The sequence below is a fragment of the Heterodontus francisci genome, chromosome 4, assembly GCF_036365525.1.
Source record: "Heterodontus francisci isolate sHetFra1 chromosome 4, sHetFra1.hap1, whole genome shotgun sequence".
In the NCBI taxonomy this organism is placed as follows: Eukaryota; Metazoa; Chordata; class Chondrichthyes; order Heterodontiformes; family Heterodontidae; genus Heterodontus; species Heterodontus francisci.
Window position 1 is genome coordinate 111308027 of NC_090374.1, and position 19178 is coordinate 111327204.

The window sequence follows — 19178 nt, forward strand, 5'->3', positions numbered from 1 at the left end:
TTGTTTCCCCCAAAATAGTGCTTGTAAACTACATACATTATTTACTGTTTAAATAATGTATTCTATTGCATCAATTAAATAGAAGGCAATGTCTTGCTTCTATGGAAGTCACAAAGCACAAGTTTGTAAATTAACAGTAAGCTCATTTCATGGTTATTTTCCAAATAATTGGCAGATTGTTTTGCTGGAAAGTCTTAAAGCTAAGGATGAAATGAAACATAAGAACCAAGTTTGTGTTTAATTTCAGATTAAAACAGCAGCATCAAATATGAAACATCTTTAGCTTCAAAGTACAGATCAGTTAATTATTGACCAGTGAAAAACTTTAAAAGAATCCTAACAATCTGTAGTCTGTCAGATATTAGCATTTGTAAATTATAGAATCTAAAAGGTGAAATATACATATTTGGCTAATTTTAAAAGATGAACTAAATTATATTTGAATGCCATGTAGCTGAAATAAGGATACTAAAACTGCATGTATTTCAGATTTCATCCTTCTGCTGTCTATTTTAGCACCTTCTGAAAACACAGCATTTGGCAAGTATTTTCCCTGCACCCATTGCTCAACTTTTAAAGCGATACTTTAAATTTACATCTGCCAAAATAAAATTATATATCCAAATGAAATAATTTTGATTCCCAGATTGTAAAATGAGTTTTACTAGCAAAATTAGAAATTCCTGCTTCAGTTGAGTGGTTTTCTGAGTGCAAAGAATTCTTGACAATCACAGCACACACAGCATAACATGTTGACACAAATATGCATTGCAAAATGATTTAATACAAACCCCAGTGAAGTTGTATGAATTCAAATTCAATAGAGCCAGAACTCAAACACCAAGGGAGACATACAATCATCTTTCACCCAAGGAAAAGGACTTGTGGAATTCTGTTGTCAGTGAAAATAGTCAGTTTACTCCAGGCACAAGGCTCCAAGTAGAATAATAAGGTTTTGAGATTCAAAGATACTATGTTCTTTCACATGTATTGAAATATATTTCAGAAAGGATAATGCAGATTTCACTGTACAAAAAAAAAGTAGTGACTTAAATGGTTATTCACATCAATGAGCAGTTTGTTATACTATATTATATGTGGGACACACTTGCATTATCTGCTCCTTGTAAGATTGGGACTGGTCACCTTGTGCTAACAGCACTCCTCCCACCTCCCCCAACAAGGTCTCTTAATTCTAATTTCTATTACAAAGAACTATGATAAATAACTCCCTTAATTGAATTCAATTTTGGTGCCATTAAGGATGCAGGAGTTGGCCTTAGTTCAGTTTAACTTTGTTCTGACAGCACATTGAACTTGGAAACTTTTGTTTTCACTGCTGACACTGCTATTATTCTGGGGGAGGTTTGAGCACATACAAACAGGTGGGTTGGGAGCAGATGGTGGGATGAAAGTGTTAAAAATTTGAACCCCAAATCCAACACCCCCCCCCCCCCCCCCCCCCACCAAAACTTCTGGGTTTTTATAGAGACAAGACAAGGGGTAAGCATCCAACCTGCTCCCTGGATGTTGGTTGGCAATCTAAATATTTTAATGAGGCTGGCAGCCCCTGATTTAACCTGCTTTACAGGTTTTACATTAGGCGACCAGTTTTCCTAAGCCTCAGGAAGAAGGTAAGCAGTTAACAGCACTATTAGTGAGCCAGGAGGAGCTGGACTGCTTCTCCCCAACTCCTCCCCAATCAGAAGCCCTCCACCCCTCCATACAAAGGTCTCGGGGATTAGTTCCACCCTCCTCATCCCCCAGGGTCAGGGATCTGACCAATCTGATCCTGCCACCTGCTCCCCACTTGAAGCCAAGCCTGTCAATCAGGCTGACTTCTAAGCAGGGAGCTTGTCAGGGGCAAATAATGCATACTGTGCAGTTAAAACTGAACAGTATGTGAGGAAACCCAGATTTCTCCACCCCCGCCCCCCTACGTTACCCACCTCCATTAATATTCAGGCCCCGGTGCCCTAAATTTGGCTTCATTTAGATATCTTGTAAAATGAAGAATTCTATTTAAAAAAAAACTAGCACAAACTTGATTGTTTTGACCTAGAATCCTAGACTACATTGGCCCCACAAAGGATTCTGCAGCTTTCATGCACCTTGGCCTCTGATTCATTCAATGAAGGAGCATAATAAAAAAGCATTAAAGACAGAAGAAACTAACGCTGCAGACTGACTGACTTCACTTCTCTCATATTCATATGGGATAACATAGCAAAAGCAAGCCTCTTTATACATCTGATGGCCAAATTCAAAGGCACAGTATCTTAACATTCACCACATATTGCATAAAATGTAAAAATCCAAATAAAAAGTTAGGACAGTGTTGAACCTGTAAAATTACAGTAATCTCTAACATACCTGTTCATTATGAAATATAGCAGTGAAGGAAATTTTAAAAATCAAAATGAGATTAAATGACAATTGTGCATTACAAATTATATCTCCGAATTTCAAAGAACAGTAAGATTTTTATCTATCTAGCTCTCATAAAATGTGGTAACGCCTGTACATTCTTTTACAATTACTGATGGTATATTATTTTAACAATTATTCCTATTTGGCCAAGATAAATAATTTTCAAAGCTAGAAAAGATGCAATATATATAGGATACATATTTACAGTGGCTTGTAAGCATTTTAACTTGATGTACCTATGTGTAAATCCTATATGTTGGTGGTAGAACAAAAAATCCCATTAAGCAGTTCCATCTATTGCAACTCTTTAGTATGTGAAGGTGCATTCATCCTTACAGACAGGGATTTGAAATCTTCCACAATCTAAGCTTGTACATTTGTCATTGCTCTTCATATAAAAGAGAATCTCATCATTTAGTGGCTCAATTAAAAAAATTTTACACTAGTTCAACAAGACCATTCTAACCCTTTTGTGCTAAACACTCATTTAAAATCACCTTCCTTTTTGTCTAAATTTATTAAATTTAGCATTTTACATTCAAAATTCTTAAGATGCTCATTGTACACTGCCTTTCATGGCAGCAATAATTTATGTTGTTAGCATTTGAAATATTGCTGGCACCTTAGGTTTAATCTACACTATGATTCTAAACATGGATTGATTGGATAAAACTAGAAAAACTCAAAAGGTCAAAGTATTTGTTTTGTACACCGATCATTTACAGAGCTCTCTTTAAATAGGTTATTCATAATTAAAATACCTTCATACGCTAAATGTAACCTAGCCAGTAGTCATAATGGGAACTATAAAATAAAGTTTTATTTTTATACCTTTTATTTTAGGTAATCGGTTGCATTCAGTAAACCTCTGGACTCCAGGAATGTCACAATATATTTTTTGACACAGTGAGATATGTAAAACTAAAGTTGGGTGCATTCTTACTGTTACAAAAATTGTAAAACAATCACCTTTGGAAAACATATTTAGGCCCATTTCAATACGACCCATTTCCTGGCACTTTTTTAAACAACTGTAGTTAATAAAGCTATAAACAACTCTATTTGACTCCTTTGCTCCCCTCAGAAATGTGTTGAATATTGCCAACACAACTTTTTTTTCTGCAAATGGAAGAATTCTAAGTGAATGAAAAATTCTGAACAGAATACAAATGAGTAACCAGAAGTGATGTATATGTACCATCACCAAGTTCTTTTGTAGAACTGGTAACCTGGTTGCAAGTTTGTAAAAGTAGTTTACAGGTACCAAGTACAACTTTGAACTGGCAAGTGAAAATATACAGCTTTACAAAAAGTATAGTGTGATGTGAAGTGGGTTGTTGCTATCAGTCTATCCTTTATACCAGGTTAAATTCCTTCAGGTTTAATTGTAGGATGGTGTCCTTGACAGCGGCAAAGACAAACCGTATATTCTCTGTATCTGTGGCACATGTGAAGTGAGGGTAGATGACCTTTTCTTTGTCTGGATTCTGATTTTGATAGGTCTTCAAAATGAAATCACGAGCAGCCTTGGCATCTTGTTGAGGACCTAAAATGCATTGGAATTACACTAATCAAAATCTATGAAACATGTTATTGAAGCATTAATGAATCAAGCAGTAACTCAAATTACAGAATGAGTTGTATAAAGTACATACGTGGGCAAAAGAATGTCATACAAAATTTAATGTAAACGCATGCAAAGTACTGCATGTAGGTAAGAAAATTGGCAACATTTACTGCCTCAATGCAAATTCAAAAGCTAAGCATGAAAATGAAACAAAGATATCCTACTAGATACAAGAAGAAACATGCCCAACTAATGTAGAGCAACAATCAACAAGGCCAACAAAGCCAACAGAATGTTGAACTGCATTGTACAAACAATACAAGTCAGAGAAAGTCATAATGAAACATACAGTAACCATCAGACCGCACATTGAGTAACTTGTCCAGTTCTGGTTGGCAAGGCACAAGTGAGACAGTCAAGCATTGGAGTAGAGAAGAACCACAAGGTTAATTGCTGGTGTCAAATATCTAAGTTATGAGGAAATACTGGAGAAATTGGACTTTTCAACCTGGAACAGGGGCATCTGTGAGGTAATCTTGAATATTTAATAGTGTGTAAAAAGTAAATCAAGAATATACTTATTAAATTGGGAGAGCATGACAATGGGACATTGATTCAAAGTAGTAAAAGTAGTAAGCAGATATCAGGAAATTCTTCACACAGTGATCAACAGATAGAACAAACTTCTAGATATAGTGCAGAGGAAAAGTCCTGGAATCATTTAGAAAATAACAACGCTACAATGAAGGAAATTAAGGAAGTTTCTGTTTGGATGAATTTAGACGGGCTGAATGGCATTATTCAACTGGAACCATCTCTCAATCTTCCTCCAGTTAAAAACTGCAAAGATCTTTGGTCCCCACCAAAACAATCCATACCCTGATCAGCCACCATCTCAGGCTGAAGCAATCTCAGCATTCTATTCTGAACTGAAATTCCAAACCCATATCCTCTAAGATTTAAGGTAGTTATGGAAAAGGACAAAGAGAGACCGGAAATAAAAGTACTGAATTGGGGGAAGGCCGATTTCAATATGATAAAACAGGATCTGGCCAAAGTGGACTGGGAGCAGCTACTTGTAGGAAAGTCCAGTGGGAGTCATTCAAAATGGAAATAGTGAGCGCTCAGGGCCAACATGTTCCCATAAAGGTGAAGAGTAGGACCAACAAGTCCAGGGAACCCTGGATGTCAAGGGATATAGAGGATGGGATAAGGGAAAAAAAGGAGGCTTATGGCAGATTCAAAAGCGTTGCAAACAGCGGAGGCCCTAGAGGAGTATAGAAAGTGTAGGGGGTACTTTAAAAGTAATTAGGAGAGTGAAAGGGGAAAGGGCCGGGGGGGGACATGAAAAAACACTGCGGGCAAGATAAAGGAAAATCCCAAGGTGTTTTATAAGTATATTAAGTGCAAGAGGATAACCAGGGAAAGAGTAGGGCCCATTAGGGACCAAAGTGGCAGTCTGTGTGTGGAGCCGGAGGTCATAGGTGAGGTTTTAAATAATTACTTTTCATCTGTGTTCACTATGGAGACGGACGATGTAGGCGTAGAGATCAGGGAGGGGGCTTGTGATAGACTCGAACATATTAGCTTTGAAAGGGAGGAAGTATTAGCTGTCTTAGCAGACTTTAAAGTGGATAAATCCTCAGGCCCAGATGAGATGTATCCCAGGCTGCTATGTGAGGCAAGGGAGGAGATAGCAGGGGCTCTGACACAAATTTTCAAATCCTCTCTGGCCACAGGAGAGGTACCAGAGGACTGGAGGACAGCAAATGTGGTACCATTATTCAAGAAGGGTAGCAGGGATAAACCAGGTAATTACAGGCCAGCGAGTCTAACATCAGTGGTAGGGAAACTATTGGAAAAAATTCTGAGGGACAGGATTCATCTCCACTTGGGATTAATCAGGGATAGTCAGCATGGCTTTGTCAGGGGGAGATTGCGTCCAACAAACTTGATTAACTTTTTCGAGGAAGTGACTAGATGTGTAGTTGAGGGTAAAGCAGTTGATGTAGTCTACATGGACTTCAATAAGGCTTCTGATAAGGTCCCGCATGGGAGATTGGTTAAGAAGGTAAGAGCCCATGGGATCCAGGGCAATTTGGCATATTGGATCCAAAATTGGCTTAGTGGCAGGAGGCAGTGGGCGATGGTCGAGGGTTGTTTTTGCGAGTAGAAGCCTGTGTTCAGTGGTGTACCGCAGGGATCGGTGCTGGGACCCTTGCTGATTGTAGTGTACATTAATGATTTAGACGTGAATATAGGAGGTATATGTAAGTTTGCAGATGACATGAAAATTGGTGGTGTCGTAAATAGTGAGCAGGAAAGCATTAGATTACAGGACGATATAGATGGGCTGGTAAGATGGGTAGAGCAGTGGCAAATGGAATTTAATCCTGAAAAGTGTGAGGTGATGCATTTTGGGAGGACTAACAAAGCAAGGGGATATACAATGGATGGTAGGACCCCAGGAAGTACAGAGGGTCAGAGGAACCTTGGCATACTTGTCCATAGATCACTGAAGGCAACAACACAGGTAGATAAAGTGGTTAGGAAGGCATATGGGATGCTTGCTTTTATTAGCCGAAGCATAGAATATAAGAGCAGGGAGGTTATGATGGAGCTGTATAAAATGCTAGTTAGGCCACAGCTGTGTACAGTTCTGGTCACCACACTATAGGAAGGATGTGATTGCACTGAGACCGCCCTCAATGCAGCCCAGTCTCTGCCAGTCATAGATGAGCAGGACGTACAGCCAACAAAATCGGAACTCAGTGATGCCATTGATTCTCTAGCCAGCGGAAAAGCCCCTGGGAAGGACAGCATTACCCCTGAAATAATCAAGAGTGCTAAGCCTGCCATACTCTCAGCACTCTACGAACTGCTTTGCCTGTGCTGGGACGAGGGAGCAGTACCACATGCCAATATCATCACCCTCTATAAAAACAAAGGTGACCGTGGTGACTGCAACAACTACCGTGGAATCTTCCTGCTCAGCATAGTGGGGAAAGTCTTCGCTCGAGTCGCTTTAAACAGGCTCCAGAAGCTGGCCGAGCGTGTCTACCCTGAGGCACAGTGTGGCTTTCGTGAAGAGAGATCGAACATTGACATGCTGTTCTCCCTTCGTCAGCTACAGGAGAAATGCCGCGAACAACAGATGCCCCTCTACGTTGTTTTCATTGATCTCACCAAAGCCTTTGACCTCGTCAGCAGACGTGATCTCTTCAGACTACTAGAAAAGATCGGATGTCCACCAAAGCTACTAAGTATCATCACCTCATTCCATGACAATATGAAAGGCACAATTCAGCATAGCAGCGCCTCATCAGACCCCTTTCCTATCCTGAGTGGCGTGAAACAGGGCTGTGTTCTCGCACCTACACCGTTTGGGATTTTCTTCTCCCTGCTGCTCTCTCACGCATTCAAGTCTTCAGAAGAAGGAATTTTCCTCCACACAAGATCAGGTGGCAGGTTGTTCAACCTTGCCCGCCTAAGAGCGAAGACCAAAGTACGGAAAGTCCTCATCAGGGAACTCCTCTTTGCTGACGATGCTTCTTTAACATCTCACACTGAAGAGTGTCTGCAGAGTCTCATCGACAGGTTTGCGGCTGCCTGCAACGAATTTGGCCTAACCATCAGCCTCAAGAAAACGAACATCATGGGACAGGACGTCAGAAATGCTCCATCCGTCAATATCGGCGACCACGCTCTGGAAGTGGTTCAAGAGTTCACCTACCTAGGCTCAACTATCACCAGTAACCTGTCTCTCGATGCAGAAATCAACAAGCGCATGGGAAAGGCTTCCACTGCTATGTCCAGACTGGCCAAGAGAGCGTGGGAAAATGGCTCACTGACACGGAACACAAAAGTCCGAGTGTATCAAGCCTGTGTCCTCAGTACCTTGCTCTACGGCAGCAAGGCCTGGACAACGTATGTCAGCCAAAAGTGACGTCTCAATTCATTCCATCTTTGCTGCCTCCGGAGAATCCTTGGCATCAGGTGGCAGGACCGCATCTCCAACACAGTAGTCCTCGAGTCGGCAAACATCCCCAGCTTATACACACTACTGAGTCAGCGGCGCTTGAGATGGCTTGGCCATGTGAGCCGCATGGAAGATGGCAGGATCCCCAAGGACACATTGTACAGCGAGCTCGCCACTGGTATCAGACCTACTAGCCGTCCATGTCTCCGCTTTAAAGACGTCTGCAAACACGACATGAAGTCCTGTGACACTGATCACAAGTCGTGGGAGTCAGTTGCCAGCGATCGCCAGAGCTGGCGGGCAGTCATAAGGGTGGGGCTAAAGTGTGGCGAGTCAAAGAGACTTAGCAGTTGGCAGGAAAAAAGACAGAAGCACAACTGTGTAACAGCCCCGACAACCAATTTTTTCTGCAGCACCTGTGGAAGAGTCTGTCACTCTAGTATTGGCCTTTATAGCCACTCCTGGCGCTGCTCCACAAACCACTGACCACCTCCAGGCGTTTACCCATTGTCTCCCGAGACAAGGAGGCCAAAGAAGAAGATGATGATTGCACCGAAGAGTGCAGTGGAGATTCACCAGGATGTTGCCTGGGCTGGAGCATTTCAGCTATGAAGAGAGACTGGATAGGCTAGAGTTGTTTTCCTTAGAGCAGAGAAGGCTGAGGGGAACCTGATGAAGGTGTACAAAATTATGAGGAGCGTTGATAGGATGGATAGGAAGAAGCTTTTTCCCTTAGCGGAGGGATCAATAACCAGGGGCATAGAGTTAAGGTAAGGGGCAGGAGGTTTCGAGGGGATTTGGAGGAAAAATGCTTTCACCCAGAGGGTGGTTGGAATCTGGAACACACTGCCTGAAGAGGTGGTGGAGGCAGGAACCCTCAACATTTAATAAGTATTTAGATGATCACTTGAAATGCCATAGCATACAAGCCTACATGCCAAGTGCTGGAAAATGGGATTAGAATAGATAGGTGTTTGATAACCGGCACAGACACAATGGGCCAAAGGGCCTGTTTCTGTGCTGTATAACTCTATGACATTCTCACAAGGGCTGCCCATTTTCACCATCATACTATCACCTCTGTCCCTATGGCATCATGTCTTTGTCGCATCAAGTCCCAAATACTACAATGCGCCACTGCCCAGTCTTTCATCTTCTAAGCGCCGCAAACTTCAGCTCATCCAAAACTTCCCACGCCCTATTCTGCACCAAAGTCCCGCTCGCCCATCTCTGCTGTCCTTGCTCCCAATGCCCTAACATCTTGAATACACCACTTTCATCCTTGTGTTTTGGGATAAGCACCTGAAGAGAAAAGGAAAACGAAGGGTTACGGGGAAAGGACTGGGAGCACAGCTAGCTAATTTGCTCTGGCAGAAAGCCTGTATACACATGCCCAGCTGGATGGCCTCCTTCTGTGCTGTACCCATTCTATGATCCTCCATGGCCTTGCTCCTCACCTCTATAACCTCTTCTGTACTACAACCCCTCCCAGCTCACCAAGATTGGCACTGCAAAAATGGCCTATAGGGAAATCAGGATCAGATGGAATGAATTCAGAAATGCCCAAGGAAATCATAATGCTATGAAGCACTGTTGATAAAGTTTCAGAACCCATTCAATAGAGAGAAAATACTTGAAGTTATGGCCTGGATTTTAGCCTAGAGGAGAGTTCTGTGCAGGGAGGCTGTTGAGAGATCGGGGAAGAACAGGTTTCTCAAATGCCCTGCAGAATTTAATTGCTAGGCTCCTTTAAAATTCTCTGTGGGATTCCCACCCACAGGCACCCTAATTAACAGGCATGAGATCTTTTGGGTAGTAAGCCTGCTTTACAAGGCCGAAGCTGACAAAAGCAGATAGGTGTATTGGAGGAATGACAGAGATCGTGGTGGGGGGTTTACTGGGTAGCTTATTGGGCCTTTAGGAAATACTCCTGCTCCTCCTGGCCCACAAGCAATACAGTCTGTGGAGTCTGGTAATTCTGTTGTCTTCTGGCTGAACTCGTGGTCCTGAAGTTGCTGGCTAATAGATGTGGTCACCTGGTTCAGGGTTTTCTTGGAGACAGTGATGTAGATGGCTCTCTCTCCGGAATCTCTGTCTGCAGCAATGATAGACTTGGATGTTTTGCAGCAAAAAGGCAGGGTTCAAAATTTACAGTGTTGCCTGGAGAGAGACAGAAAGACTGACCCCCACTTGGGTGTTGCACTGGTTAAAAGCAGATGCTTGTCTGTTGTAGGCAAAAGAAACTGTAAATTATCACATAGATGGAGAGACTGTTAAATGATTGTTCCAGTGTATTCTCTTTTGCACGTTAATGAGATCCACGTCTAAGAATTCCAATCTCTCTGGGATCTCACTGTTTCAGTGTTTACCCCTTCAGGGTTTTGTCTCCACCAGTGTTAATGCTCCGAGATGGCTTTGGATGTCTTGCTAATGAAGGCGATACCAGGTAGCTCATTTCAAACTGCTCAAGCCATTGTTCTGGATGAGGGATACTCAGAACATGTATCTCCACCTCGATACCTTGGTGTGTAGAGTATTTCAATGCAAATTGTGGTGGCCATCTCAGCTGCTTTAGTTTTAAAAGTTTAATTTAAGTTCTTTGTTTCCTGCTTCCTTTTTAACGTTTATTTTAGGTTTCCAACTGATGGATTAAAAATCATCCTTTGGCATAACATGTTTTCATGACACGACTATTATGTTTGTGGTTACGAACAGATAGAGAACCACAGCTTGTGTACATACAAGTATTGTGGGAATAAATATATTTATTTCCATTAATCTCAACACACCATTGTTTTCCTACCCAGACAATTTCATTTTTAAATTATTTCATTTCTAAACCAAAATAAGACCCATTTAGCCAGTACGAAATGTGCTCAAATACTACTCTAAATGGATCAAATTACCATAAAACACTCACCATTGTATTCTGGGAAATAATCAACTAGATGAGAATACATGATTTTTTCTTCCAGAAGATCCTTCTTGTTTAAAAAGAGAATGACTGAGGAGCTGTGAAACCAGGGATAGGTGATAATCGTCTTAAATAGTGCCTTGCTCTCCTCCATTCGATTCTAAAAGGAAAACATAAAGCACTTCAATACTGAACTGACATTACAGGGGGATACAACAGCAGGTAGTCAACAGAGGAAACCTTCCCCACTGTATCTTTGTTTCTGAGCATCCCAAAGATATCTTGGAAAGTTGATTCTTTATTAGGCCTGAACTCTACCCAGTTTGCTTGCTTACAAAAACTCAATTTTACAGAGTAGCCTGTACTAAATAGTATTATTTCTGAGAAGTTTTTATAAATTGAGGCATTCTTATTGGCCCAGATTTTTCCACCTCGACAACTCTGGTGATGCACTCCAATCATCCAAAAGTGAATTGATGTCAAAGTTTATGGAAAATGGATTTGAATATGCCACAGCTAGGCTAGTAATAAGTCAGAAGTAGCGCAGCCATATGACAATAAATGGATTTTGTTTTATAGAAGAGAACCAATGATAGACACTTTGATTTTGGAACCATAGAATGGTTACAGCATAGAAGGTGGCCATTCAGCCTATTGTGTCAATGCCTGCTCTCTGCAAGAGCAACTCAGCTAGTCCCACTCCCCAGCCCTTTCCCACAGCTGTGCTCTTTTTAAAAAAAAATTAAGGTGCTAACCCAATTCCCTTTTGAGAGCCACGAATGAATCTGCCTTCATCACACGGTCAGGCAATACATTCCAGATCCTAACCAGATCCATAAAGAAGTTTTTCCTCATGCAGTCATTGGTTCTTGCGCTAATCATCTTAAATTGATGTCCTTTGGTTCTCAACCCTTCCAGCAATGGAAACACTCTCTCTATCTACTTTGTCTAAAACAATATCATGTAGGTAGAATTATAGTGAAGTAGAACCAGAATCTACAACTTTTACATTGGAAGTTGACCGAATTGATCGCCAACATCATTTAGTTTAAAAAGAGTCAGTCATTATGGCACAGAAGGAGGCCATTCAGCCAATTGAGTCCATGCCAGCTCTTTGTGGAGCAATCCAGTCAGTCCCATACCCCCGCTCTATCCCCTGCAAGTTATTTCCTTCAACTGCCCATCCAATTCTTTTCAAATTATTAATCGTCTCTGCTTCCACCACCCTCAGAGGCAGCGAGTTTCAGGTCATTTACCACTCGCTGCATAAAAAAGCTCTTCCTCACAACCCCTCTGCATCTCTTGCCCAAAACCTTAAATCTGTGACCCCTAGTCTGTTTACCATCACCTAATGGGAATAGCGGGTTTTTTTTCGTCTAACTTCGCTAACTGGTCATAATCTTGTACACTTCTATCAAATCTCCTCTCAAACTCCTTTGCTCCAAGAAGCACCTCAGCTTCTCCAACCTAACCTTGTGGTTAAAATCCCTCATCCCTGGAACTACTCTCTCAAATCTCCTCTGCGCCCTCTCAAGGACCCTCACATTGTTCCTTTTATTTGTTTATGGGATGTGGGCATCGCTGGCTAGGCCAGCATTTATTGCCCATCCCTAATTGCCCTTGAGCTGAGTGGCTTGCTAAGCTATTTTGGAGGGCATTTACGAGTCAACCACATTGCTGTGGGTCTGGAGTCACACGTAAGCCAGATTTCCTTCCCTAAAGGGCATTAGTGAACTAAATGGGTTTTTACAACAATCAACAACAGTTTCATGGTCACCATTAGACTAGCTTTTTAATTCCAGATTTATTAATTGAATTCAAATTTTACCATCTGCCATGGTGGGATTCAAACCTGTGTCCTCAGAGAATTATCTGGGCTCTGGATTACTAGTCCAATGACAGTCCCACTATGACACCACCGCCCCCAAATGTGATGACCAGAACTGGACACAATACCCTAGTACTATACTCTGCCTAAGCTGAGCTTTATAAAGGTTCAGCATAGCTTCCCTGCTTTTGTACTCAATACCTTTATTTATAAGGTCCAAGATCCCATATACTTTGTGAACTACTCTCTCAAAATGTTGTCATGGTAGGCCCCAACCTGCCAAGAATGAGGCACATTAATATTGTCATGAATATTGATTTTTAACGGTTGTTGGAGCAAGGAAATGACTTGTTAAACAGATCAGCCGTAGCCGGAAAAATTATTTTCATACTAACAGGTGAGGAAGCACATTCCAGGACCTGCTAAAGAGGATACAATCCACAAAGGCCAGGACTGGTCAGTCCAGCTGGTCACATGACTAACTAGCCATTCCAGGGTTTTCTTTTGAACAGTAAGACTCTTTGCTCCTGGACTGAGAAGATCTCTCTCCTGTCTGCTCCTATCTTTCTCAAAAGCCTCTGAAGACACATGAACCCCAAGAGAGAGAAATACCCTACAGCCAACAAGGTTTAAGAATAATACTGGGCCCCAACAAAAAGCAGTATTTACCTATAATCAAGGACTCGACAGTGAGCTCCAAGAGCTGGAACAAAAACTCTTCAGATATTGCCTCAAACTTTTCCACTTTATTTTTTTCTTCTGCTCTTTTCTGTATCTATTTGTATGCATATATCGCCTATGCATGCTAGCGTGGGCACGTCCTGTATCCATAGGCGTCAACCGAACTAGAGTTTAAGTTTAATAAATTTCAACTTTTCTTTAAACCTAAGGCGGCCCATTTGTGCTGATTTCTTGGCCTTATAATTGGTAAGTAGTGAACAAGGATTCACCAAGGGGGAGCTAACAACATGGTGTGTTTAAAATTAAACCCTGTTATGGTAAGACCAGGTGAAAGCTAAGAGGGACCCCTGGACACCTTTCTCATCTGGTCGTAACAATGTCCTGCCACCTTCAAAGAACTATGCACGTGAACCCCCAGTACCTTGGTCCCTGTACACTCTTTAGAATTGTGCCAGTTAGTCTATATTGCCTCTCCCTATCCCTTTTGCCAAAAGGCATCACCTCACATTTTTCTGTATTAAATTCCACCTGCCAATTGTCACTCCATTCTGCTATCCTATGTCCTGTTGCAGTCGATTGGTATCATCCTTACTGTTGGTCACACCACCAAGCTTGGCATCATTGGCAAATTTTGAAATTTTACTCTATTTCAATATCCAAATCATTCATATAAAATCAAAAAAGCAGTGGTCCTAGCACTGACTCTTGGGGAACACGAATCTGAAATACAATCATTTACCACAACTCACTGTTTTCTGCCCTTAAGCCAATTTTTTATCCAAGCTGACACTAATCCTCCTATTCCATGAACCTCAATTTTGTTAACTAGCCTTTTACGTGATACTTTGTCAAACGCTTTTTAAAAAATCCATATAGACAACATCCATTGCTTTCCCTTCATTGACCTTCTCTGTTACTTCACCAAAACATTCAATTAGATTGGTCAAGCTTGATCTGCCTTTTACAAATCCATGCTGGCTCTCCTAAATTAACTCAAACCTCTCCAAGTGCCTGTTGACTTTTTTTTCCTGATTATTGTTTCTAAAACTTTACCCACAACTGATGTTAAACTCAGCAGCCTGTAGTTACTATGAATGTGCTTTGGTTCCCTTACATTTTGTCCTTGTTGGTGGAATGTACCTGACCTGAACCATCTCCTCCTTAAAGATCACCCATTGTTCTGTTACAGTTTTTCCTGTCAATCTTTTGTGCCACTTTATCCTAACTAAATCCCCTCTCATCCCACTGAAGTCAGCCCTCTTCCAATTTTGAAGTTTACTTTAGATTGTTCCTTGCTCTTCCCCATTACTAATCTAAACCTCACAATGCAATGATCACTCTTACCCAAGCTTCCACAGACACTTGATCTACTTGGTCCACTAATTCCCCATCACCAGATCCAGCTAAGTCTCCTTCCTGTAAGAAATAATTAAAGTCTCCTTCCTAGTCGGACCAAGAACATACCGGTCAAGGACATGCTTCTGAAATTTCTCCCCCTCTTTACTTTTATTCTAACATTATCCCAATTGATATTTGATTAGATTAGATTAGAGATACAGCACTGAAACAGGCCCTTCGGCCCACCAAGTCTGTGCCGACCATCAACCACCCATTTATACTAATCCTACACTAATCCCATATTCCTACCAAACATCCCCACCTGTCCCTATATTTCCCTACCACCTATCTATACTAGTGACAATTTATAATGGCCAATTTACCTACCATCCTGCAAGTCTTTTGGCTTGTGGGAGGAAACCGGAGCGCCCGGAGAAAACCCACGCAGACACAGGGAGAACTTGCAAACTCCACACAGGCAGTACCCAGAATCGAACCCGGGTCCCTGGAGCTGTGAGGCTGCAGTGCTAACCACTGCGCCACTGTGCCGCCCTGGGTAATTAATTTGGGTAATTAATTTCCCCCAATATCACCACTCTAGTTCTTGCACACCTGATTTCCCTGCAGATTTGCTCTCTCTCACTGTTGAGGCCTATAGAATTCCCCCAGAATCATGATCATGCCCTTTTTCTTTCCAACTCTAACCAAATGTATTCTGTCTTTGACCCCTGAAGGACATCCTCCCTTTCCAACACTGCAATGTCTTCCCTAATCAATACTGCCACCGCACCTCTCTTTCTTCCCTGTTTTTCTGAACACTTTGTATCCTTGAATATTAAGTGCCCATTTTTAAGCCACGTTTCCATCATTGCCTCTACATCATATTCCCACAGAGCTATTTGTGCCTGTAGCTCACCAACCTAATTCACCACACTTTGTATGCTTACATTCATGCATTGTAAGCCTGTCATTGTATTCCTCGTAGTCTTTTTTGGTCTGCTATTTAATATGGTACGACTTCCTTCTCTGGTACTAAGCAACACTCACTCCTTTATGGACCTTATTCACTTTTTATACTTAAAAAAATTACTTTGATGTCAATTTTCATTACGTTGCTTCAATTATAGGAAAAATATAACAGTCAGACTGTTAAGGCTTGCTGGTGCTCCATTCCATTCTTCGTTATTATTTGCATTGTCAACTGCACATTTCATTTCAGTTGTAAGGCCTATTGAAGTCTCAATTTAAAAATAACCGTCATTAAACGATGTTCTTTGAAATTAGTTTTAATATGGACTCTAAAGGTACACCAGCTAATGAAAGTCAACTCAATGTTTTATGTAAGTTTACTTTAACATGGAGGATCAACCTATTGCTTGAGCTCCAGGCCTTTTGTTGAAACAGCTTTCTTTGCGACATCTTTAACTCGGATTATTATTTGTATTGCCAAAGAATTATTTTCCTTTCAGAGTTCAAATTTTTTTCAGCATCATCTAAAAGTAAAATCAGATTCAGCAAGTAAATTGTAAAAGTCTGTATAATGCTGCTGCCTCAGCGCCATTATTTTTAATACTAAATGGCAGCGGCATAGAAATGCACAAATTCAGGAACATGGCAATCGTCATTGTTTTCCATTGGGGGCAGAGCTATGATACATGTCTAACTCTTCTTGGTAAGGCCAATGACACAAAGGTTCCAGAAAAATATGGACTGGCATAATAAATGGCACAAGACAACTACTTCATAATTTCCTCCATCTTTTGCACCTTCCAAGGGCTCCTATGCTGTAGAAAATGGAGTCAGTCTCCAGGAAAATCCGGGCCTTGAGACAATCTTATTATACCATTGCTAATAAACTATTACCTCATTATCACACTCAGCCAGGACCTGATCATATTCACTTAGTGCAACTAAGAAAATGATTGAGGTGACATTCTCAAAACAATGAATCCACTTCCTTCGTTCAGACCTCTGACCTCCAACATCTACCATCCTACAAAGTAAAACAAAAACACATTTGAAAATGCAGTTTCTAAACAACATTAAAATTCTTATTGAATTATGTAAAACACAAATAGAATCTTACTGAAGTTGATTATTGATAATACAGTGCAGCCAGTAAGACTATCAGGGCTTTCTATGTTATTTATTATTCTCATTTTCAACATAGTATCATGAAAATTATTCATTAAGTCTTGAAACAATCAATTCATCATCCTGAATAGCATCAATTACAATCAGTTTTTAAACCAAACTTTGCATCCAGTGTTATCTCCAAGATAAACTTTACTAGCATTTTGGAAAAAAAAAATCTCATTCCTACTTGTGTTTTCTGCCCCGCCATCCATAGGTTGCCTGATTACAAATAGCAATAGATCAACCGAATGCAGAAATCAGAAGCATTCACAATTCGTATCAGACACAACTCACTTGCATATGTTAAGAATAAAACGCAAATTGCAAGCTCATGTCGGGACACAATCCACAGCTGAATATTTTACTCCATAGGCACATCTGGCCAAGAAACCTTGGCGTTCGTGCTGACCTACTGGCAAGGCTTTTAAAGTTTTTTTTTTAAGTAGAAGAACTTCTTTAAAGAGCAACTTGAGAATATAAAATAATTTAGAATGAAGCAAGAGAGTTGAAAAGCCATTCCCAGTATGAATCATTGATTCAACCTGTCCAACTATCACCCACAAAATGAAACCAGGACTCCTCTTAAAGCAAAAAGGGACTAAGTTTATAATGCCTAGGCAGGAAAACCCACAACAGCCTAAAAAGAAATTAACTATCGCCAATAATAGGAGGAAAATTTTTCACTTTTTTTTTGATAGATGGGATTTCATTGGTCTACTTGCACTGGTGAGGGAGGTGCTCGAGGGACTTTATTCCCTTCAATTTTGGAGAAGCTTTCAATAGTTCACAAACAAATTAATTGAGACTTTTGGTTTTAAATATAGCAAAACTTTTATTAATCTCAATACTTCAAAAATATTGCCCTTGCTTTCACACAGATTACCTCATGGCCCTGACAGATTCCTGCATTTTTATCTCCAAGAAGTTTCTGATTATAATTATTGCTGCAGCAACACTGGCTAACCGGCACTGATGCACACTTTCATGTAGAAAAAGACTGTAATTGCAAGTATTTATGGTAAAATGCTCAAGGAGCAAATCATCCATTCAAGTGCTCACTTTTGGACAAACATCAGCACCTAAGAGGCTTTAAAGTAGCTTGTCAGCAGTTGCATTTCAGCTATCATTGGAGTGCTTAGTGAAGAAGGTTTCAATATTAATTTGAACCTCAGGCAAGTACAGTCATCAACTTAGTGTTATACATCTCCCAAATTATCTATATTTCCTGAATAAGACATGTAAATGAGACTTAATTTTTACACACACCATCCTGATATGGAACTATATCACCGTTTTCACTGTCGCTGGGTCAAAATTCTGGAACTCCCTTCCTAACAGCACTGTGGGTGTACCTACACCACACGGACTGCAGCGGTTCAAGAAGGCAGCTCACCACCAGCTTCTCGAGCAATTAGGGATGGGTAATAAATGCAGGCTTAGCCAGCGATGCCCACATCTCATGAAACAAAAAGACAGAATTTACTATAAAATACTCCCTTATCCATGATGTGTTTTGGTCTGGCCTGTACTGGCATTATGTTTTTTCACATTATGAAAAATCTATTGACCATTTCTAACTATCCAGTTTCAATACCTGAAGATTATGTTCTCCAAATCAAAAGGATATTCAATGATTCCAGTTGTTGGTACTCTGACCCGCAGTATATCTTGTTGAGTTGGTACATATGTTGCCGAACTTATGCGGTCTACATCACTAAGGTAGCTACAAAATGAAAACAGATCAAAGTAAATTACAAAAACTCCCAATATGATTCCATGCCTAACTGTAAGAAAAGCAGAATTAAAATTGACACAATGCAGCAGTTTTCAAAGACAAATATATATACTTTCTAGTTCAACTGGTTCCTTAAATTTGAGAGTCCTCATAGAATTTAACAGCATAGAAAGAGGCCATTTGGCCCAATGCTGGCTCTTTGCTAACGCAATCCAAAGCTAATATCACTGCCCTGTTCTCTCGTCATAGACCTGCATCTCCCCCTTCTTCAAATAATTAAACATTTCTCCCTCAAAAGATGCAATTGTTTTGGCCTCAAATGCTCTAATATAGCAAAGTATTACATGTCCTATAAAATCTCTGACTAAAAATCTGTTAACCTCTCTATTTACAGTGGCAATTTTAAATTGATGATCCCTCATCACTGACTCTCCAGTCTCTACGCCCTCTACCAAAACGTACATAACTTTAAAAATGTGCATCAAATTTACTCTTAGCTTTCTTTGTTCCATTGGAAATAATGCAACTTTGTCCTCAGACTATAATTTCCCATCACTATCTTGATGCATC

At 40.7% G+C, this 19178-nt stretch overlaps 1 protein-coding gene across 1 annotated transcript in view; it reads right to left on the minus strand.

Annotated features, from left to right (window-relative positions):
* Positions 1-219: 219 nt before the first annotated feature.
* Positions 220-19178, minus strand: part of LOC137369195 (guanine nucleotide-binding protein subunit alpha-14) — a 217580-nt gene continuing 198621 nt past the window's right edge. Inside the window, exons 4-7 of the mRNA XM_068029995.1 lie at positions 18468-18596; positions 16601-16730; positions 10897-11050; positions 220-3976 (exon numbers count right to left, since the gene is read on the minus strand). Coding sequence (XP_067886096.1) covers positions 3786-3976; positions 10897-11050; positions 16601-16730; positions 18468-18596 — 604 coding nt within the window. The 3' untranslated portion in view covers positions 220-3785. The remainder of the gene's footprint in view (positions 3977-10896; positions 11051-16600; positions 16731-18467; positions 18597-19178) is intronic.